Source organism: Colossoma macropomum, unplaced genomic scaffold (assembly GCF_904425465.1).
Source record: "Colossoma macropomum unplaced genomic scaffold, Colossoma_macropomum, whole genome shotgun sequence".
NCBI classification, from domain to species: domain Eukaryota; kingdom Metazoa; phylum Chordata; class Actinopteri; order Characiformes; family Serrasalmidae; genus Colossoma; species Colossoma macropomum.
This window is the reverse complement of record NW_023494796.1, coordinates 16,384,387-16,408,781: the sequence shown is the minus strand read 5'-3', so window position 1 is coordinate 16,408,781 and position 24,395 is coordinate 16,384,387. Positions and strand designations below refer to the sequence as shown.

General features: G+C 38.8%; 1 protein-coding gene across 2 annotated transcripts; it reads right to left on the bottom strand.

Annotated features, from left to right (window-relative positions):
- Positions 1-553: 553 nt before the first annotated feature.
- Positions 554-23,809, bottom strand: LOC118816536 (CD209 antigen-like protein E). 2 transcript variants are annotated; one of them, XR_005007878.1, is made up of 6 exons: positions 23,558-23,809; positions 23,038-23,193; positions 21,443-21,585; positions 20,429-20,541; positions 18,040-18,246; positions 554-1,082 (listed from the first exon to the last, which is right to left on the bottom strand). XR_005007878.1 is itself a non-coding variant. In XM_036582965.1 (6 exons), exons 1-6 carry the CDS (start codon positions 23,754-23,756, stop codon positions 1,045-1,047), a joined length of 774 nt encoding a protein of 257 aa, XP_036438858.1. In that variant the 5' UTR covers positions 23,757-23,809; the 3' UTR covers positions 554-1,044. The 2 variants fall into 2 exon arrangements, 1 of the variants encoding a protein (XP_036438858.1); XM_036582965.1 differs by having other exon boundaries at positions 18,122-18,246.
- Positions 23,810-24,395: the final 586 nt, after the last annotated feature.

Below are 24,395 nucleotides of genomic sequence, written 5' to 3'. Positions count from 1 at the left end.
CTACCCATTGGTTTAACTGCTCATTATAATATTCTGCAATTTCATTTCTATTCAGGTAGTTATGTGAATCTAACTACAAAAATATAAAATTCATACAGCATAACTAAGGGATTTGTTTATGGGAAAGGTGTTAAATATATTAGCTAATAGTACTTCCAGTCACTTGGGTTTTTTTTTTTCTCTCTATTTCTGATCATTTCTGTGTACACATTATTGAGTGGGTTCTTGTACATAATAATAATCGAGTATTACATTTGTAAGGGGGTGTCATAGCTGAGGTGTGATACCACAGGGAGAGTTCGTAATTTCATTACAGTGGTAATTACTTAAAGGTGTAAATCAGTAGCTTACTAACCGCTCTAAATTACAATTAGTAGTCAACATGAAGAACTCACCTCACTCATAAAACAAGGTCATGGGTCTGAGGGGGCGCTACATAAGTAATCTTATTTATGGAGATTAATAATGCTGTTTCATTTTAAACTTCATTTTAAACGAGCTTGATGGCTGGTGGTGGAAACTGTCCTGAAGTCCATGATCTCACAGCATGAGTGTGAATAGACTGTCATGGGGGTAGATATGATGGGTGATAGGAGGGCAGTGGTCTGTTGTGTACAGCTGTTGATAAAAACACTGGTTACTTAGTTCTATTGCAAAAGTTTTAATCCAGTAAGATTTGCATTTATGTTTATCTATTTCTGATTACAATCTTCTACATATCAGAATATTGACACATACAATGAATGTGTCAACAGACTTTTAGTAAATATTTGGCTGAAGGAAAATTAATATAACAATACAATAAACAGACTAAAGAATAATGAACAATAAAGTGGAGGAGATCAAGAGAAGTATGAATATCTGATACATACTACAAAAACTATTACATACAGAATATTACAGATTGATATGAATATTTGTTACTAAATAAGATGGTTATGGATGTTGTGAGGATGGATTCAGTGATAGCTGTGAAGATCTGGATCATCAGACTCTGCTGCAGATTGAATGTCTCAGGAAAAGCATTCATTGCTGTGCTCTCGGCTATGGAGGGTTGCTCTTCTCTTCAGATTCCAGGCGGTCTGTCAGAAGAAGTGGAGCAATGTTTTCTGTGACACTGACTGCCATACAACCCCAAACCGTAATAGATAATTAACAATTTTTTGTACTTTTTTTCACTTCAAATAGTATACGAGCCTCTTCCATGTTTCACAGTAGGTACAATATTCTTTTCTTTGTATGCTTCATTTTTGCGTCTGTGAACACAGAGCTAATGTGACTTGCCAGAAAGCTCCAGTTTTGTCTGATCTGTCCAAAAGACATTCTCCCAGAAGCTTTTTGGCGTGTCAGTATGCATTTTGGCAAATTCCTGTCTCGCTTTTTTATGATTTGCTTTCAACAGTGGTTTCCTCCTCAGCCGTCTTCTTTCTGTGGTCCATGTTCAGTGTGGTACACACCATGATACCAAACAGCACAGTGACTACTTTTCACCCTTTAAATAGTCAGACTGACTGATTACAAGTTTGAAGACACCTGTGATTCTGATTACAGGGCACAGCTTAGTTTAACATGTCCCTATGGTCAAATTATTTTCGATCTTTTCCAGGGGTGCCATCATTTTTGTCCAGACCAGTTACATTAGTTTGTTTTTTTTAATTATTCTTTTGATCCACAATTCAAAGCAATGTCTGATTTTCATTAGTTGATTTTCAGTAATTTTTTTGTTGTTATTTATTATTACTTTTATCCGTTTCAGGTTATTTCAGTGACCATTGTGGGTTTTTCTTTCTTTAACGGAAGGGTACCAACAGTTTTGTCAACGTTTGTATATGTTATCATTGGCAGATACAAAAGATACAAATGATCAGATATTGTGAAATTCAGATTTCTGCTTTCCAACCAGGCAATAAGCTCACAGAAGAAGACGTGACGTAAACATGATGTAAAATTGAAACTTCATGCCACGGCTTTTTTTTGTTTTTTTAAAAAAACATTGCAGCACCTGAAAATATGAACATGCATCATCTAGACGATGAAAAATATTCAAATCTTTCTTTTCGTCAAGAAAGTAGTTGGTTTCAGCATCGCTGCAAAAGTGTATTGCTGTCATCTCACAGCAACACTGCTTGCTTATTTCCGGTACTGTGGTCTGTTTTGCACATGCAACTGAGAAATACTAAAGAAATCAGAGTAAGAGTTTACATGCACTGAGAAATCGGATTACTGAGCTAACATCCAGCTCTTCATCAGATTTCTTAATTGGATTTCTAAACGTTTCTCTGATCTAAGAAATCTCAGTGTGCTTTTTACATGAACATTTTAACAATCAGATAACTGCAGAAATATGATTATGATCGAATTATTGTGTGCATGTAAAAGCAATCACTGGCTCTAAGAATATCTGAAATTTTACTATTTACTGAAGTCTTGGTGGTTATTCTGTTGCCCTAAGAACTGTTACAGAACTCTGCATCACAACTGGCTGTGAATTACTTATATGTAAAACTGCTATTTTCAAGTACAAACTATTGTCAAGTTTAGAAATGCAATCTGCTGAGACATTAGTATGTCTTTATTACTTCAAAGGTGGATTTCTTTAAAAAGCTGAAGAAAAGGCATTTGCGTGCAGAGCACCAAAATTATGGAATAATTTACTAACTAATCTTCAAGACTGTTACTGTAGTAATTTATGAATCTAGGTTAAACTATTTTATAATTGAATCTTAATGAAGGCACATCGTCTATAATGAGAGGTCATCTTTGTCTGTAAAACGACCTTGTAAACCCAGCAGCCGATACAACCTTTTTCCACTTGATTATTTTAAACTGTGTATTATGTTTTATTTAAAACCTAAAAAACTTTAACACCTAAAATTTTTACACTGAAAGTTTCTTGTATTTGAAATTACATTTTATATATGTATATTTTCTTTTTCTCCTGCAGGAAGAATAACATCCTTTTTCAAGTCATCTCCTGCTTCTAGTGTGAACCTTTTTGAACACATATGGACCTGCTAGAGGAACACTTCTGAAATCCAGAGAGACTTAGTAGGTAACAAGAAGAAGCTCTGGTACCCAGCAAATATTACCCGATACTCTCCAGACTAACATACCTCACAGAAAAATGCAGAAAAATACCAGCAAAGAGAGGAATCACCACTGTTCTGAGTGTGGAAAGAGCTTCAGTATGCGTTCAAACCTTCAGATACACCAGCGCATTCACACAGGGGAAAAACCGTATCAGTGCTCTGAGTGTGGGATGAGTTTTAATCAAAAAAATAATCTCAAAACACATCAGCGCATCCACACAGGAGAGAAACCGTTCCAGTGCTCTGAGTGTGGGATGAGTTTTAATCAAAAGAGCTCTCTCCAGAAACACCAGCACATCCATACAGGAGTGAAACCATATCAGTGCTCAGAGTGTGAAAAATGCTTTTCTACACAGCTTCGGCTCCATGTGCACCAACGCATTCACACAGGAGAGAAACCGTATCACTGTTCTGAGTGTGGAAAGAGCTTTAGTGTGCGTTCTGCCCTTCAGATACATCAGCGCACTCACACAGGAGAGAAACCGTATCACTGCTGTGAGTGTGGGATGAGTTTTAATCACAAAAGTCATCTCCAATCACATCAGCGCATTCACACAGGAGAAAAACCGTATCACTGTTCTGAGTGTGGAATGAGCTTTAGTGTGTATTCTACCCTTCAGACACACCAGCGCATTCACACAGGAGAGAAACCGTATAACTGTTCTGAGTGTGGAATGAGCTTTAGTGTGTATTCTACCCTTCAGACCCACCAGCGCATTCACACAGGAGAAAAACCATATCAGTGCTCTGAGTGTGGGATAAGTTTTAAACAAAAAAGTCATCTCCAATCACATCAACGCATTCACACAGGAGAGAAACCGTTCCAGTGCTCTGAGTGTGGAATGAGTTTTAATCAAAAGAGTTCTCTTCGGACACACCAGCGCATTCACACAGGAGTGAAACCGTACGAGTGTTCAGAGTGTGGGAAATGTTTTACTACACAGCCTCAGCTCCATGTGCACCAACGCATTCACACAGGAGAGAAACCGTTTCAGTGCTCCGAGTGTGGGAAGAGGTTCACACAGAAGGGTAATCTCCAAATACACCAGCGCATTCACACAAGAGAGAAACCTTTTCAGTGCTCAGAATGCAGGATGAGTTTTACCCACAAGAGTCACCTCAAAGCACACCAGCACATTCACACAGGAGAGAAAACCATATTACTGCTCAGAATGTGGCAAGACTTTCACTCTTCTTCGCAGTCTCCAAAAACACCAGCGTACTCACGCAGAAAAGGAAGCTGGACAGGGGTAGACGGGGTCAGACATCTACACTGTACTTCAACCTCCTTAAACCCCACAGAAGCAGATAAACCAGCATGACCAGAAGTGCTAGTAGATTCTCTTCTTTGAATAAATCTGACAGGACAATTTGCTGTTGTGAATTGAAATTCATTTTATTGCTTTATAATATTACTAATTACTGTACAACTCCATTTCCAAACACATTGGGACGCTGTGCAAAAGACAATGCAATGATGTGCAAATCATTTAAACCCTATATTTCATGAAAAAAAGTACAAAGACAGCATATCAAATGTTGAAACTGAGAAGTGTGTCCTCCGGGCTAAAGACCACTCAGCTTGTTATCATTGCTCAGTTCAAAAGCCATGGTATAGGAGTGCATTAGTACGCATGGCATGGGTGACTGGCATATCTGTGAAGGCACCATTATTGCGGAACGATATATACGTTTTGACAATATATGCAGCCATCCAGACAATGTCTTTTTCAGGGAAGGCCTTGATGATTTCAGCAAGACAATGTCAAACCACATTCTGCAAGTATTACAGTAGCATTCCTCCAAATTAAAAGAGTGTGGGTGCTAAACTGACCTGCCTGCAAGAAGAAGTGATGAAACACAGTGGTAAACATGCCCTCGTCCCAATTTTTCCTTTAAAAATAGGGTTTAAATGATTTGCAGATCATTGCATTCTATTTTCATTTATATTCTGCACAGCGTCGCAACTTTTTTGGAAATGGGGTTGTACTTCTCTAATTTTACTGTTTGAAATACCTTTGGAAATGAATTTTTGTTCCACTATGTAAATTTAAGTGTTAGCAAATGAACCTTTAACCTGGCAAAAGAAAGTGTTGTAGGTATTAATACACTGTGAAAATGCAGTTATGATTTGATACTTTGATTATTTGAAATATATTTGGTGTCAGCACTGTCTTGCTGCTTACGTACATGGTTCATTTAAAGTCCGTACCATTCATTCAGTTCTTGTATATTTAGTTGTATTTGTAATTTTGGTAACACTTTACATTACTGTTTTGTAGTTAGTAAGTAACTAATCAGGAACTAAACAGGAATGAATAAGTAGTTCTGCATTAATGCTTAAGTGGCTACTCTTAACTACTAAGGATTACTAGTTTACTACTCAGTAGATAATAGTGAACAAATGATTAGGGTAGTTCACTATTAACTAAACAATAACTACTGAGTCTCTTAGAGAATTACTTAATAACTGTGGCTGCTCATAAATTACTGATCAATTCACCATTAATTGCTCAATAGCTGAGTCTGACAAGGTTCCTGCTGAACTGCTAACTGATGTAGTGTATTCCAACACTTCTAACAGTAGTGAAATACACTACGCAGTGTGCAGTCTCTACAATATAATGGATTATACCCTCCATTTCTATTCACAGAAACAGGTATCCTCAGAAGCCTGGGGGCATTAAACCACACTGTACTGACTGGTGTCCTTCATGTGTTTTGTTTTGATAAGAAACCTTAAAAGGCTAATATACATCCTCATATTTGGCAGTGTGAGCCAATTCGCACATCAGCCTACAAATGGAACAACTACTAAAATACTACAGTATTCAGTAGACCAGTCTGCTTACCTTTCATCAAAGAAAACATCTGTGCTGATGTGTGCTGATGTTTCTTCTGAACAATAGTGTTCCTTTAATGTCCTCTTGAGGGCAGGGTTAGTTGAAGAGAGGGCTCACGGAAATATCTGACTGTGTATGTGTACTACTTTCAAATTCACTTTGTTCTACCTATTACCAAGTGATTATGTAATTACTGTCGGTTAGATAATGATTGAAGTGTTGCTGTTCTTCATTAGGCGTTAATGATGATCAGGAACAATACAAAATGAAACAATGGCAACTCATTATTAATGACCTAGAAGTTATTGATGATCAGGAACAGAATAAAGTGAAACACATGGTAACTCATTACTAATTAATTAGGAATTAATGATGATCAGGAACAGTAGTATAAAGTGAAACACATGGTAATTCAGTATTAATGAACTAGAAGTTAATTATGATCAGCAACAGTATTATAAAGTGAAACATTATAACACTGAATGAACTAGGAGTTATTAATGATCTGGAACAGTATAAAGTGAAACACATGGTAACTCATCATTAATGAACTAGGAGTTTATCATGATCAGGAGCAGTATTATAAAGTGAAACACATGGTAACAGACTATTAATGAACTAGGAGTTAATGATGGTCAGGAACAGTATTATTAATTGAGCTACATTAGAAATAAAAACCCCTAAAGAAATGATGTACTGTAGTACAAAAAGTATTACTAAAGATATTTTGAAAAAAAGTAAGAGTAAATAAGTTGTTTATTGAGTCCTTTTTTAGTTGTGAACAGACCAAATGTGAAAACGTCCCTGGGTTAGCTAGCTATATCACTGAAAATAATACACCCAAGCAAATTGAAATCAAAATATGTCATTACTACTGAAGGAGAAAGTTTGAGAGCTGAGACTGATCACAGTATGTTCTGCTAGTACATAATTACACATCTTTCTGTTTCATATCTGAGGCAAAATTTTTTATGCCTTTTAGCTTAGCTCACATTAACTAAATTAACTACCTAGCTAGTATGCACTCATAACAGAAAATTAGTAACAGCGTTAGGTTTAATAAAGCACTAACATGTGCTTATAATTCTGAAACAACATGGTAAAACATACTTTGTACAAGAATACCGAACCTACTTAGCTCAGATTAGTTAGCAAGCAAGCTAATTGTGTCTCTACATTAGTGCGGCACTCTGAATAAAACCTTGAATCTGAATTAAAGTCTCACATTAGCGGCCTGGGGTCTGTCATGAGTCTGATTCACTCATCATACATGAGGAGATACAGCAAGTCAGAATTACAATATGAACAGAATTATCAAACTAATCCACTGAGAACGCTGTCCTTTACCAGCATTTGCAAGAACCCTACGAGCACTCAACAGAAACACCAAAGCTATCAAAATAAGAGTCCTGTGCAACTCTACTGTTAAATGTAAGTTTATTTAATTCAATTGAAGAATGTTCAATAGAAGAATGTTTCTTATTTTAAATGTGAGACTCTCTATATATTTATGCTACACTTCTATAAAAAAAAAGTGGTGAAACCAAGACAAGATTTTTCAGAATTTAAAGAGAAAAAACACAAACTACTAAAAATGTTCCTTATTACTCATTATACATTATATGTAGATGAATATTATATGTTAAACATATTTTGTAAAACTGAACACTAAATAATACATAGACTAAAAATATTGTGAAATATTATAATGTTATAATATTAGTCCAATTCTGCATTATAATGCTGGTAGTAGATTCCCTGTTCCTTCTCTCTAAAATCTATTTGGAATAACTACCTAAGGTCAACTAAATGTAAACCAAACAACATACATTCATCTTTATTATTAAATGAAAACATTCTGATCTGCCCTGATGTGCTGTCATGAAAAGACCATTTAAACTTTATTTGAAATAAAGTATAAAACAAAGCGTCATAAAATCAAATTGTCTGTGGGCCAAGTGTCAGATGGTCTTCTCCAAAAAGACCTGGTACAAAAAATTTAGGTAAAAATGTTTTTCATCCAGGTACTTCAAATATGCATTCATTTAAGGGCATCTTGGTCAGTACTTATTATCAAGTCTTCTATCACCAAAATCCACTACTACTACTACTGCTGAAAATAATAATTATTATTATTATTATTACTATTATTATTATTAACATTATTATTATTACAGTAGTAGTAGTAGTATAAATACAAAGAGGTTTTGACATATAAAATAATAATCATTTTAGGATTCTATTGAATTAAGTAAACTTACATTTGTAGCGAACACCACCATCTGGTTGAGCCAAAGTCACTCATGTTTAGAAGAATCCCCACACGACCTGAACTACAAGCTTTGGCTCCACAAATTAGGTAGAAGTAGAGGTAGAAGCCATAAAACAGGATTAAGTTGCCAATAGGTTTTACAGCTTAAAAGGACGTTATCTTGGGAATCTGGGCACTGTGCAACCCCCTTTCCTCCATATGGCATACATTTATATAATCTATAAGCAGTACTACTCATTTTATTAATCTTATTGTTATGTGTATTACCTAAATATTACCTATATCTTTTTCTACTATTAAGTGCTAGAAATACGTAGTGTATAACTTTGATAACAGACAGAGACAACCACTTCATTGTAATGAATTTAGACTATTTACGAATATGTATCCTGAATGTGGTTTTCTTTTCTTTCTTTTGTTCCTTTTCTTTCGCTGTCGATTTTATTTCCTCATGCATTGGGTCATATTCAGATATTATAGGCAAATATTACCTGTTCTTTAACATGTGTTGTGTATCAGGTAACAAGGGTTAAACTCTCTCCTATAAATATACCTGAATATTCTAGTTGTTCATTCCTTGATTTTGTAAGTTAAACCAATTTGATGAAAGAAGATGTTTCTTTTTCTTTGTTTAAAACTAACTGAAACAAAGAAGGCAGTGATTCTGGGGAAGGCGTTCCTAAGATTATGCACAACCAATCAGAGTAGGAAACAATGAATAGCTAGTTAACCGTTAGGTGAGGAGAAGCACTCTGGTTCCACCTCCAAAGGGTAGGGCCTACAGCTGAGCAAAACCGGAGTGCACCGCATATTTTGGGGAGTCCTGCTTTCTCAAGAAGATAGCTAAATTGTTAAGTGTGTGCCGGCCTTGGTCAGAAAGACAGGTCAGAAGTACAGAATTATTAGAATGCTAAAATTTCAGATCTGAAACCTTTGTTTGTTTTTGTAACTTGTCTGTTCGTCTACACACCTTAAATTTAAACCACCCTTAGAGAAGGAAGGTGGATGTTTCTTGTCTGGCCAGGGAGAATATATCCACAACTTTCGAATCTGCTAAAGAGAGGTAGTTAGTTAAATTAGTATCACCAGCCTCAGAACCCTGATTGCAATCTAAACTTCACCAGCGGAGTGGCAGCAGTTCTGACGCCATGGAGACCCGGCATTGCACCCAGAGCCACGCACTAATCTGTGAGCAGATTGACCATCGAAAGGCTGCCCAAGCTCCACCCTCAAATGGCCACGAGACGCCTCCACCCAATCACTGACGGAAAGGCGCGTGCCCGCAAGGAAATGAGCTCCAGCCTTTGATCGAGCCGATGCTGAGACGACCCCTCTTGAAGTCAGCCCCCGACTCCAACATAAGATGTTCCATCAATTTGCAGTCAGGGCCCTGGCGCCAATTTATTTAAAAAGAGAACTTTTAATAGGAACATCCAGCCATATAGTTATTCCCGTCAATACTTAATTCTCATGATTAATTCTCTAGAGGCTCTTTCATGTCTAAGTTTCGAGGGACTTCCCAAGAACCACACTGCCTCATACCATCTAACTGTGAATCACTTTACTCAAGCTATTTTGTCCTTTTGACTTTTATTATTATTTTTTTTTGTTTTGTTTTATTTTCTGTTGTTTATCATTGAATGTAGTCTGAAAGCAGTTTGATATTTAGCCAATAAATTCCCTTTTATTGAAGCATCCTTGGTGTGAACATTTCTCTCTCTTGCCCTGGTCTGTAGACTTCAAATAAATCCGGGTTACCCCACACCCTTATCTAAGGTTCTAGTAATAATAACATTAAAATTGCAAAACCCGTTACACATTTAACAATAGAGTTGCACAGGACTCTGATATGATATCTTTATGATAGCTTATGGTGTTTCTGCTGAGCGCCCATGAGATTTTTGCAAGTGCTGGTGAAGGAGAGCAGTTAATCCAGTATTCTCAGTGGATTAGTTTGATAATTCCGCTCATATTTTAATTCTGACTTGCTGTATCTCCTCATGTATGATGAGTGAATCAGACTCATGGTGGATCAAGATGCTAATGTGAAATTTTGATTCAGATTCAAGGTTTTATTCAGATTGCAACACTAATGTAGAGACACAATTAGCTGGCTTGCTAACTAATCTGAGCTAAGTAGGTTCGGTCTTCTTGTACAAAGTATGTTTTACCATGTTGTTTCAGAATTATAAGCACATGTTAGTGCTTTATTATACCTAAAGCTGCAGATGTTCTGTTATGAGTGCATGCTAGCTAGAGCTAAGCTCTAGAGCTAAGCTCATAGGCCGTAAAACCTTGTGTGAAACAGAAATATGTGTAACTGATGTACCAACAGAACATACTGTGATCAGTCTCAGCTCTCAGACTTTCTCCTACAATAGTAATGACATATTTTGATTTCAGTTTGTTTGGGTGTATTATTTTCAATGATTCAGCTAGCTAACTCAGGGACTCATTATATAGTAATACTTTTTGTACTACAGTACATCATTTCTTTGGAGGTTTTTATTTCTAATATAGTTCAGTTTATAATACTGTTCCTGATCATAATTAACTCCCAGTTCATTAATAGTGAGTTACCATGTGTTTCACTTTATAATACAGTTCCTGATCATAATTAACTCCTAGCTCATTAGTTATGAGTTATCATGTATTTCACTGTATGTTGTTCCTGATCATCATTAACTCCTAGTTCATTAGTAATGAGTTACTATGTGTTTCACTTTATAATACTGTTCCTGATCATCATTAGTACATTAGTTCATCTCCTAGTACATTAACAATTAGTTATCATTATTTCATTTTATATTGGTCCTGAACATCATTAGCTCCTAATGAAGAACAGCAACACCTCATTCATTATCTAACAGACAGTAATTACATGCCCTCAAGAGGACATTAATGGAGATCTACTGTTCAGAAGAAACACTGGCACATGTGCTCCTGCAGAAAAGAATGATGTTTTCTTTTCTAAAGATGAGAGGTAAGCAGACTGGTCTACTGAATACTGCAGTTTTCCGGGACAAAAGAGTATCAAGGCTTCTTTGAGGCGGTGCTGGAGCTGCATCAAGATTGTGTCAGAGGTACATGGTGGCTACTGGACGGTTGTATGGAGGTTGCGCTGAGGCTGAGTGGAGGCTGTATTAAGGTCATCAAATGGGAAATAAGCAAACTGAGAACTGAGTGAATTCGGGACTGAGCATTAGGGGGCACGAAGTGAGGGAAGAACTGCCATGGCGGATGATGAGAGGAAGAGTCTTGTGTGGGAAATCAGAAAGAGCCTTTTCACCCTGTCAGCAGAGGAACTCTTCCACATTGCCAAAGCCATCGGTCCTGTACCAGAAAGAGACTCTGCAGAGATCAGCGCTACCGACCTTGAAGGCTGCTTTGATTATGTAAACTCTTTCATGTCTAGCAAGTCTCTCCTGGAATGAAAAGACAAAGGTACAAGTTCATTGTTGGTATTGAGGGATACAGTTGATGAGACTATCCAGGCCCGTTGTACTGTTTCTCAATCAGTTCACACTGAAGCATACATGAAATCACACAACACTAATGTAGTACCTTCACCAGCTAGCCCTGTTCGCGAATGCATGACCAACATGACACCACAGGCTAACCCACCTAATGTAGCTACCACTAGCATGACATTTCAGACACAGATTTGCAGAAAATGTTGTCTGACTATGAGGAGCTAGGTAGGAAACTCCGTCAGTATACCACTATACCCACACCGTCTGCATCATATAATCAGACACATTCTGTAACACTTAACAGTAGAATGTCACACACTAACCCCCAGTCTGAAAGAACCACCTATGCAACACATGAGAAATTGGTCTCCTTAAGAGACCTCTCCTATCTGCATCGAAGAGAGTTTAAAATACTAGGGAGTCAAATTGGTGACCATGGGTCAAACATCACCTACAATAACATATGCAAGCAGATTGAAGAGGGTGTTCGGGAGGACTTCAGTGAGGCAGAGATAGTTCGGAGTGTACTGAGGATAGTAAAACCTGGAAATTTCGAGGATGCTGATGAATAAAGAGGAAATGACAGTTGCAGAGCTCAAGATGTTTCTCCAGTCACACCTAGGGGAAAAAACAGTACTGAATTACTCCAGGAACTAATGTGTACAAAACAGTGTGAATCAGAGACATCACAACAGTTTCTTTATAGAGTCATAGGGCTGAAACAAAAGGTTCTCTGTGCCTCAAAGCAGATTAATTCTGATATAAAGTATAGCCCTCAAACGGTCCAAGGTGTCTTCTTACACACTGTATATCAAGGACTAAGCCACAAACACAATGATATTCACCGAGAACTGAAGCCACTTCTGTCAGAGAATACAGCGACTGATGAGGCCATCTTGAGGCAGGTAACAAAGATTACTAGTGATGAAAGTGAGAGGCAGCGCAAATTAGGCATCATGTCCCGCTCTACACAGGCTGTGGCCCACCGTGTCCAGCTTGAGTTGAATGCTCCAAAACAGTGTATTCCATATCAAGATAGCCATGAGAATAAAAGTAAGAAGGACACTTTAAAAGAGCTAACTGCCAAAATAGATGTGCTTACCAGCATTGTTGATTCAATGCAGCAGCTGACACAGGGTAAATCAGAACACGTTTGCCAGTGCCGTACGAGCAAGCCACCTGTGACGAAAGGAGAAGACATATGGGTGTTCAAAATGTGTTGAGCAAGGCATAGCTCGCTGTGGTCACTGTTTTACTCGCGGTGAGGAGGGATACAAAGCCTTTGGCTGTCTCAGAAAAAGCAAAGCATCAGGGAAACTGGAGCCGGTCATTGGCAAGGGACCACCAATGACCGGGTCAAACGAGTCCCATCCTAGTGATTTTCAAGCTCTGAAGCACAAAGAGGAAAGCCAGAGTCCTGCTAATGTTTAGATATGTCCAGTAAAATCAACCTCTAATTTCAAAGGTAAGTATAAGTAAAACCTGACTCTCTCACCATCTGCAGCTGAGCTGTCAGGTGCCAAGATTGAACCTGTTGTGAAGCTTATTGGGAGGAAGGCCATTATACAGTGCAATCTTAATGGGATAGCAGACTCATTCACCAAAAGAGCAAGTACCCAAGGTGGAGATTCATAGTGTTGTAACTACACCTAACGATGTGGCTCCTTCTTCACAGCTGTGGCATCCACCAGTTGACATTCGTCATCTAGATCAGGAGCAACAAGAGGTTGTTAAACAGATGTTGTATGAGGAGTCGGCAGCTTTCGCAAGGGATAGTAATGATGTGGGGTGCATAAACCTTAAAGATAGCATACCAGTACAACATGCATATTCATCAGTGCCAAAACCATTGCTCAAGGAAGTTAAGGAGTATATCCTGGACCTTTTGACAAAGGGGTGGATAGTTAAATCCAAGTCTCCATACTCAGCTCCCATTGTTTGTGTCCGTAAGAAGGACGGAACTAGCGGATTATGGAGGAGATGTTGGATACCCTCAGAGATGAGTGTTGTATCCCTTACCTTGATGATATTCTTTGTTATGCCAAATCCTTTGATAAGCATGTGGAAGGGGTCCGAAAAGTCCTCAAGGCACTCCAGCTCCATGGAGTAAAACTCAGACCAGAGAAGTGTAATCTCTTCAAGCAAAAGGTCAGGTATGTGGGCCGCCTGGTGTGCGTTGATGGGGTGAGGATAGACCCCAAGGATTTGGATGCCATACTGAGCCTGATGAACAAAATACCACAGACAGTTGGTGACGTAAGGAGACTCCTGGGGTTTCTTGGCTACTACGGATCCTATATTCAGGACTTTTCGTGGATAGCCAGACCCCTCTACCAGCTGCTTCAAGGGAGGGCAGGGGCATCACAAGTCCAGTCAGCCATGAGAAAGACAAAAGGGCAACAGCTGGCCTCTAAAATCCCTGTAGAGTGGACAAGCGAACAGAAGGCAGCACTAGAACAACTTCTTGGTATGCTAGTAGCACCTCCAGTGTTGGCTTATCCTGACTTCAGCTTACCCTTCATACTGCATACTGAAGCACCAGAGGACGGTCTCGGGGCTGTCCTGTACCATCAGGTTGGGGAGCTGAGGGTGATTGGGTATGGGTCAAGAACGTTGACACCAGCAGAAAAAAATTATAACCTGCATAATGGCAAACTTGAGTTCTTGGCTTTGAAATTGGCAATATGTGAAAAGTTTCGGGATTACTTGTTCTATGCCCCACATTTGTATATGGACAATAATCCCCTAACTTATGTAATGAGCACTCCCAAACTCAATGCCGTTGGTCATCACTGGGTGGGGAAATTGGCAGACTTTCGGTTTGACATGAAATACAGACGTGCGTGCAACCTGGCAAGGGAGTAGAGCTGCTGAGCAGAAGGATGTGGCATGGATCGCTGCTCCTGACATGTCCTCCAAGGACACCCACCCACCGCTGTGTACGACTCTAGTGTCCATTAGTCATGATGATCTAGTGAAAGCACAGAGGGAAGATGACTCAATTGGACAGATAATAACACTGAAAGAGACAAACACAGCTCTCACAAGTGATTTGAGAAACAGAGTGAGTGGGGCCACCAGGAAACTCTTGTATGAGTGGAGGAGACTACAACTGGAAAATGGGATTCTTTGAAGACGAACCAGGGAGCGGAAACAACTTGTTCTACCTGCCAAGTACAAACAAGTTGTGACGAAACATCTCCATGATGACATGGCACATGTCAGCACTGAACGAGTCCTCCACTTGGCAAGAGAGAGATTCTACTGGCCATATATGAAGAAAGAGATCAAGGCCTATGTTACCCAGAAGTGCCCATGTATCACTCAGAATTCGTGTCACCCACATTCGTGCTCCACTGGGTAGTATCACCTCTAGTTCACCTCTTGAACTTGTTTTTATTGATTTCTTACATCTAGAGTGCAACCGAGGAAGGTATGAATATATATTAGTGGTGGTGGACCATTTTACAAGATGAGAAATGTTGTGAGAAATCTTGGTGAGCGTGGAGGTCCTGGAAAACTAAGATCCTACTGGGAAACAATCATATATGTGGTAAAAGAACAAGTAGCAGACTGTTCAGTTTAAAAACCCACCTTGTTGTTAACTGTCAACAGGTCAGTAACATGATTGGAAGATGAGGAGGCGTTCACCACTCTGTGAAAGACTGATGAAGCAAATAGTGCAACAATTCAAGAATAACGTTTCTCAACATAAAATAGCAAAGAACTTTTGTTTTTCATCACTTGCGGTACATAATAACATTAAAGGATTCCAAGAATCTGGAGAAATCTCTGTATCCAGAAACACTGCCACCTTCTCTGGGCCTGAGCTCATTTAAAATGGACTGAGGGGAAGTGGAAAAGTGTCCTATGGTCAAACAAATCAACATTTGACATTCCTTTTGGAAATCATGGACACTGTGTCCTCTGGGCTAAAGACCACTCAGCTTGTTATCATTTCAGAGTTCAAAAGCCAGTATTCATGATGGCATGGGGTGCATGGCATGGATGACTGGCACATCTGTGAAGGCACCATTAATGCTGAATGATATATACATGTTTTGACAACATATGCAGCCATCCAGATGACATCTTTTTCAGGGAAGGCCTTGATGATTTTAGCAAGACAATGTCAAACCACATTCTGCATGTTTTTCAACAGCATTCCTCCATATTAAAAGAGTGTGGGTGCTAAACTGACCTGCCTGCAAGAAGAGGTGATGAACACAGTGATAAACATGCCCCCGTCCCAACTTTTTTTGAAACATGTTATTGGCATCAAATTCAAAATGGGCATATATTTATCTCAGTTTCAACATTTGATATGTTGTCTTTGTAGTATTTTCCTTTAAAAATATGGTTTAAATGATTTGCATTCTTTTTTTACTTATATTCTGCACAGCGTCCCAACTTTTTTGGAAATAGGGTTGTACTTTAATGCGTAATTTAATGCACTTTACTGTTTGAAATACTTTTGGAAATGAATTTTTGTTCCACTATTTTATTTAAGTATTAGCAGATGATCCTTTAACACGGCAAAATTGAGTGCTGTAGGTATTGATACACTGTGAAAATGCAGTTATGATCTGATATCTTGTTTATTTGAAATATATTTGGTGTTAGCACTGTCTTGCTGCATACGTACATGGTTCTTTTAAAGTCAGTACCATTCATTCAGTTCTTGTATATTTAGATGTATTTGTAACTTTTGTTAAAAATACATACAACTGAAAAAATGTAATACCAAATGCAAATAAATGCATTAAAAAATGTTATACACATTTAAGCCTTTTTTATATTGCAAAATTAGGTAAACACATTTGGAATATATTTTTTTGTCCGTATGGATTGTATCTTTGCTGTCAAACCAAACTGTATAATGAACAGTTTTTGACTAGTAAAGAAGAGATTCCTTATTAGGATAAACAGCTTAGATGATTGATGAGTGAGAGAAAAATTTGACCTGAGCGACTTGTATCTTGTATCTGTTTTAAATGCAGGAATGGGTGAATTTACACTTGCAGTTTTATATGGTTTGGCCTAATCCAGATATCATCCTGATAAGGGTCCCCACTTCTATTACCCTATATCTAGGGTAAGCGGAAAATTGTATAAATTGATTTTTTTGCACAACAATTCCTTTAATTTGTAGTTAATTAAAGTGGAAAATCAATCTGTTTAGGCCTGTATATTTTCAAATGTATACAAATGTCATAGATACAAGTTCTCTTTGCAGTTTCCCTGTTTATCTCCATTAACTGCTTTCTTTTCAGTCTGTTAGCTTTTTTTTGTATTTAATTTTTTTGTTACATTGTATCATTTTAATTTGGCTCTGTCTGTTTTGTGCTGCAACAGTTAAAGTGCACAAAATGCAAGTGGGTGATGGTTGACTGGTCAGGAATTTAACAGGTAAGTGTTCAGTTACTTTGACATTTGCCTCCATTAATGCCAACAGGCTAACATTTGAATTAAAGCAACCAGGCCACTGATGCCTGGCCCCACATATTAAATATGCGTTCAGTGGTCAGTACCAATGTGTATTATCAAATGCACTGCAAAGCTATTCCTTTGTTACTAGCAGAAGTTTGCAGTACTGGAATTATATTAACATCTACCATGAGCCAAATGTTAAAACTGGAAGATTATGTGAACAGTACTGCATGCTCTGATGTTGCATTCCATTGTTTTAATGTGGTCAATCGTAAGAATGAACCAAACCAGAGTTCACATGGAAGTGGACAGAGACCCGTGGTGTTTGGTTCAGTTCTTTGGTCTGAGTGCAGGTGGAGTGTTCACACCTGTCTAAATAAATGGTGCTAAAGAAAAAATCTGCGTGGTCTTCACCAGACTTGGTAGATGTGCAAATGTCCTTAGACTTAATCAGTTCTGTCAACCTCTAGCCCTTCATCAGTGGTTAGTTTCTGGCATACCATTATAAATTAGATTACTATATACACTGTTTTCTGCCAGCCCTTCAGACGTCATCTTAGAATTTATCACCTATAACACAAAAATTTTTACATTTTTAAAATCTATTGTTAATACTTTATATGTCTCTTTATGGTTCCTTTGAAGCCAAAACTATCCAGACACCTGCTCTAATTCAAGGCACACCTATTGCTGACATGCATTGTGCTGTTTGCAAGCTAGAACTAAGTACTGAATGCCATTCCCTGTAGCAGTGTTCCAAGATTTAGTGCAAAGCCGTCTCAGAAGAGTAGAGGACAAACTCCCTGTAAATAGCTTTTAAAGGAAAGGTTGGAAGCTCTTACAGAAGTTGTTGCACACTTCACATGTGAAATCCATGTGAGTTTTGTATAAGGGAGAGCAGGTGTCTAGATATTTTTGGACACAGAGTGTACCTTTTGTTCTTTTCATAAACATTTTCCAAATGCATGTGATCATTCTCGGTTTCTGGAAATCAGGAAAAGGGTTTCTTCTCACAGATCCAATAAAGGACATCTTGGCATGGTTTATCATTCCATCTTTTCCCAGCTTCAGACCTCGTTACAACACAGTTCTGTGGGCCTTTCCGTCTACCATTATTGGGTTGACCACTCATCCAGTATCTGAAATAGCACAGGTAACATACATAAATAACAGGGCATACACATAATGATACTGATTGTACATTGTAATCATTGGGCAATATTAATGAGGCCTAGTTTACCATTATTCCTGAATGAGAGAAGTCAGCTAGGTAACATTATCAAAATAATAACGAATCTCCTGACTTTTGGCTGCAAATGTGACTGAACAGACCAACTATGGTTTGTGAAAAGAAAAGAAGGTTAGATATGGAACAAAATCTTTGTGGAGCAGGCATTTCATTACAGTATGGTGCACTCATCTGATGTAACCCATTCAACCTTCAGAGGTCGATGATGTTGTAGGCGACATACATAAGAAACCAAATATGTTGGGAATGCTGTAAGCTAGAGAATTACTCTTTTTTGCCCAGAAGGGTAGCGTTATGCCGTTTCAATGAGGGCCCCAGTGCAATCGTCACCTTTTCAGAAGCTTTGTTATGCAGCCTTGAACTCTACAATTACAGACTGTAGTCCATCTGTTTCTCTGCATACTTTGTTAGCCCCCTTTTACCCTGTTCTTCAGTGGTCAGGACCCCCATGGACCCTCACAGAGCAGGTACTATTTGGGTGGTTCTCAGCACTGCAGTAACGTTGACGTGGTGGTGGTGTGTTAGTGTGTGTTGTCCTGGTACGGGTGGATCAGACACAGCAGTGCTGCTGGAGGTTTTAAACACTGTGTCCACTCACTGTCCACTCTATTAGACACTCCTGCCTTGTCAGCCCACCTTGTAGATGTAAAGTCAGAGACTGTAGCTCATCTGCTGCTGCACAGTTTGTGTTGGTCATCCTCTAGTCCTTCATCAGTGGTCACTGCTGTGTCTGATCCACTCGTACCAGCACAACACACATTAACACCACCACCACATCAGTGTTACTTCAGTGCTGAGAATGATCCACCACCCAAATAGTACCTGCCCTGTGAGGGTCCATGGGGGTCCTGACCATTCTTTTCATAATATATATATATAATTAGGGAAGCACTCAAAATAATAGTGCTTTTTGAGAGTGTACGGAGATGAGGCATGGGGACAAATTCCTTTTTTTCACACAGAGGGTTATTTCTGCTTTCCTAAAATGGCATCACAGTGATGATATACCAGGGAAAAGGCACTTGAACTTATTCCTGAAAGTGCAAATGATGGGAGGTGTGAAGCAGGAAGTTTTTTTTCCATGCATGTAAAACTAATGTTTGTTGTAAATGAAAACAGATGGACTTTTCTTGAAAAACTAGTTCTTGATGTATATTGGTTAGAATGTTCATTTTATTTCCCGATTGCCAAGACTTGGGAGAACAATTTTCCGATGCCAAAAACTTGTTCATTGTTGTTCTCCCTGTAATTTAAGTCATGTGAGATTCAATTTCCATTTTATTTCTTCTTTTGTATTTATTGTCATATAACTATTTATACATTTGATAACACTTTATTTTGAGTGGTCCTTTGTAGATGATTAATAAACTCTTAACAGATTATCAGTAACACATCAACAACATATTGGTGAAGTAGCAGTAGTGAAGCATCTGAATACATTGAGATAAATATCTTGTTGATGTTCTGTTGATACATTGCTTACATTAAGTAGATGTGTTGTTGATGTGTTACATGAAGTAGACTTTATATGGTACTTCTATTAAGCAAAACCTAACCATACCCAACCTTACCCTAACCTAACCTCAACTCACAATCTAACCCTCACCCTGGCCTTAATCCTAACTTTAACCTCAACCCAAAACCTAATCCTAACTCTCACTCTGGCCCTAATGCTAATCTTAATCTTAACCTCAACCCAAAACCTAATCCTTACCCCCACCCTGGCCCTAATCCTAACCCTAATTTTAACCTCAAGCCAAAACCTAATCTTAACCCTCACCCTGGCCCTAACCCTAATCGTAACCTAAACCTAAAACCTAAAACTCACCCTGGCCCTAATCCTAACCCTAATCTTCATCTTAACCTAAACCTAAAACCTAATCGTAATCCCTGCCCTGAAAAAAAAAGATGTAAAGAACCCGACTTTGCATGGATTTACAGGATTGAGGTAATCAAGCATTGTTCCACAGTGAGACCAGGTCAACCAAAAACAGGAAATAATGGCTTAAACCCTATTAATCAAGGACAAGAGTGAATGACTGCAACATGGCCAAAGTTCAGTGGTCTCTTACGCAGTAGTCAGTGCTGAACCATCCACCCATTTCCAGACCCCCTCTGAGTCTCTGTCAGTCAGACCAATAAAAACCGAAGCATCTTTGCAGCTACTCAAGGAATCCACAAACTCCTGTTGAGGTGAAACAGAACAACAAGGACAGATTTTAGAAATATTCATTTTTTTTCCTCTGTTAAGAGTCCTTTTACTTGACAGAGCACAATGATTTATTTGATATAAGCTTGATTTGGTAAACAACTTCACTATATGATTTTAAACAGTTGTATATACACTTCTGGGCAAAACAAATGGCCCAAGCCCAAATGGCACAACATGGCAAACATAAAGCTTGTAATGGTTTAACAATAAATCATCCATTTAATAACGGTGGCACAGTGGGTAGCACTGTTGCCTTATGGGAGAAGGGCCTGGGTTTGGTTCCCTGGCCGGGCGACCAGTGTTCTTTCTGTGGGGAGTTTGCATGTTCTACTTGTGTCTGTGTGGGTTTCCCACAGTCCAAAGACATGCAGTCAGGCCAACTGGAGATGCTAAATTGCCCCTAGGTGTGAGTGTGCATGTCTGTGTGTCTGCCCTGTGATGGACTGGTGACCTGTCCAGGGTGTTCCCTACCATCCACCCATTGGCCGGTAGGATAGGCTCCGGCACCCCCCAAGACCCATTAAGATAGATAGTGTGTGTTTTACAGAAAGAAGAGTCTTCTCTTTTTCCTCTCAGCACTGATGGCTTCAAATAGTTGGAAAATATGGCTGAGTTCGTGTTTAATGTGAGACCAAAAATTCTCTCTAGGGTTTAAATCTGGACTCTGACCAGCCCAAAAAACATAAGTAAGAACAATTATATTTTGGACTTGGCCAATTTTTTTGTCCAGAAGTATATTTGTAATAATATTGTTATGTACATGTATTTACGCTAATATAAATTCAGTTTGTGGATTTGTAGTACATTACTTATTATTCATTATTAATTTGTTATGATGAATAATGATTAATTAATGTATTATGATTTTGTTTACCTGTTCTTCTCTGTTGTTGATGATCACCAGGTCTGCTCCTCTCCGTGTGCAGTCCTGTCTGCTCTCAGTCCAGCTCCTCTTCTCAGTGGAGATGAAATACAGACTAGAGTTGAAATACCTCCAACCCTCCTGGATTGCCTTTTCTAATGAATAGAATTTACGATGATATTAGCCACAGTCTATAACAGGCTAGTTTAAACTAAACAGGACATAGTAAATGCTGGTACTTCCAGAAACACAGCCTGGTTTCTTTTCTTTTTTCCTATGTTCAATATTGTCTATCAATTGTCAAATCTTATTTCTTATTCATATCGCTTGTGCTGTGTTACTGTTTTGCTGTTAAGCTTTGACCAGAGGAGGATAGGTCTCCCTTTTGTTTCTTGGTTCTGCTCAAGGATTCGAGTTTTTCCTTGCCACTGTTGGCCTTGGCTTGCAGGTTTGGGGGACCTGGACTGCCTGTGAAGCTGCTTTGTGATAACTGTTGTAAAAAGCACCATACAAATAAATCTTGGCTTGACTCTAAACACTACATATTCTGCTAAAAAAATGTACAAAGAAAAAAATATGACCTTTTACACCACACAGTTATCATTAACGCAATGCAGAAGTGACAGCGCATCTGTAGGCTGTCACCATGCATGGTGCGTAGAGCCCTGCAAATTACACAAGAGCCCTGCCTCCCCCTGGTGTCAAAGCTTTCCATTACAATTTTGATGAGAAAATAAAGAAGTATCCATCTGGTCATGGAAAAAGAAAAAAAGACCATGAGAGTGAAACGTGGGAACAGCAATCAGGTAAACTTGTGTCCACTGTCCAGTCCAGACAATATAAGGGCGTGATGGCACACTCCTCATAGGTGCACAATGTTTTAAAACAAGACCGTGTCTATCTAGTCTCTCAGTCAAGGTTTAGTTACAACTCAGGACTAATGGAAAATGGAAAGCAATGGATTGACATTGACTATTGATTAAATATTGGCTTAAAATGTTGATTAGCTGGGCATACTGGGCAATATGGAGGCACATCTCTCAGTAGATAATAATTAAGTAATTAAGGATTCAGCCAAGCCATAGTATACATAGTATTTTACATTTGAAAATCTATAAAAGGAAATCTAGGAGGGCCAGTTTGAAAGGGCTAATGCATCCTGAGGGAGGGTTGTAGTGAGAGCACTGGGGTGTCAGGTGTGACTGTGTGGCGATTGCAAATGATTAACATGGCTCACAGATCAGGTAGGAGAGCTCCTTTGCAGAATTTTCTTTAGGACCACTACTCAAAACATATAGTGCTGCCCTTTACAGATTAATATGCAAATTTAAACCAATGCAATTCACTAAAAATCTCCCTTACAGTGTAAATTGGAAGGTCGTAATCTGATGTGGGCTGTGCTGCTCAAACACAGCACCTCAGTGTCTCTCTTCAAGTCTGAGTAACTTATAGCAAGTGAAAGTTGACGCCACAAGCATGACCAAGTTAGCAATCTAGCTCATTTGTTTCTCTGCACGTCTGCCCATCTGCAGATTCTTTCATTTTTGTTTGTTTTTATTCTTTTGAATGAGAACTTAATTCATCATGGTTTAAATGTGTTTGCTTACCCAAATAGGAAAGTTTGGTGTAAGTGTTTTGTAACTGGTTTCTCTCTGCAGTAAGCTTCGCACACAGCAGTGTGACGGCGGTCATCAGGAGAACACACAGCAGCCCCAGACACACTGCAGCCAGCCTGTAGCATCTGCTCTTAGCTTTTTCATGTGCTGTAACAAGAGAGCAACAACACTGAAGCATCACAGTATGTGAGTAATTGTTGTTAGGGGTTCTATATAGAATAAATTATACAAACGTATCAGTGTAACACACTAACATGAACCTGCTGTTGGTATCACTGTTGTGCTGAGAACTGTCTGTCTAGCAGTTTTATCTCTTAACGATTCTAATTCATTTTAATAAGCTATGACAAATGAAATCAACATAGAAATACTTGATATTTGGATTACGTCTGTCATTCTGAATAATGCCTTCATATTCAGTTACACCCTCAGTGTAAATGACAAACCATCAGAGAATTTCTGTTTGCGTGTGTATTTGAGAGAAAAAGAGAGAAAGAGAGAACATATGCACCTGAACTCTGCTGTTTCTGGTTCTTTCTTCTTATGTGACACTCCACACGACCTCCTTTCATTTCTTCATACACGTTACAGCTGTTATTTGGATGAGGAATTTTCTCTGCAGCTCTTACTGATATTTTATTTAGGTCTTCTCTCATATCCATTCTGGCCTGCTGACTAGTCCTGATCTTGATATGAAAACCAGCTCTCATGTATCAGTAACACTTTTAAGTGGTACCTAATCTACAGCAGCTTCCAGGGTGACTGTCTGTTTGCGTGTGAATGCATGTCTGTGTGGGTGGTATTATTCATGAACTCTGGATAGGAAGTTGAGAATGAAGCAACTGAGATTTCCTTCCCTTGAAAAGTCCACTTCCCCTTTCTTACTCTGGTGTTTTTTGACTGTGGTTTTATGCTGTATTAGAGGAGACACGTCAGATAAGCCACAAGGCCTGAACCAGCGTCTCCTAATGCTGATCCTGAAGATCTACCACCCTGGAGAGTTCAGATCCAGCACAACTAACTCTAATATTCAGATGCCACTGAAGGCCTTTATAACCTGGATTAGGTGTGTTGGATTAGGACTGGAGCTGAACTCCGCAGAGTGGTAGATCGCCAGCACCAGGACTGGGCAGCCCTGATCTGATTAGTCTCTGAGTATATTTTAGCAGGTACATGGATAGAGTGCGAATTGTAGAATGACACTAGTACAATCATGCTAAATAATGCAGGCATGTGCTTTAGTCAACTGAATTTTGACATTCATCAGATTTTCTAGATAGGCTGCTATACTGCTACCCTTTGCATGTTTAACTAGATCAGGGAAGAGATAGCTAGCAACCACTGTCTAG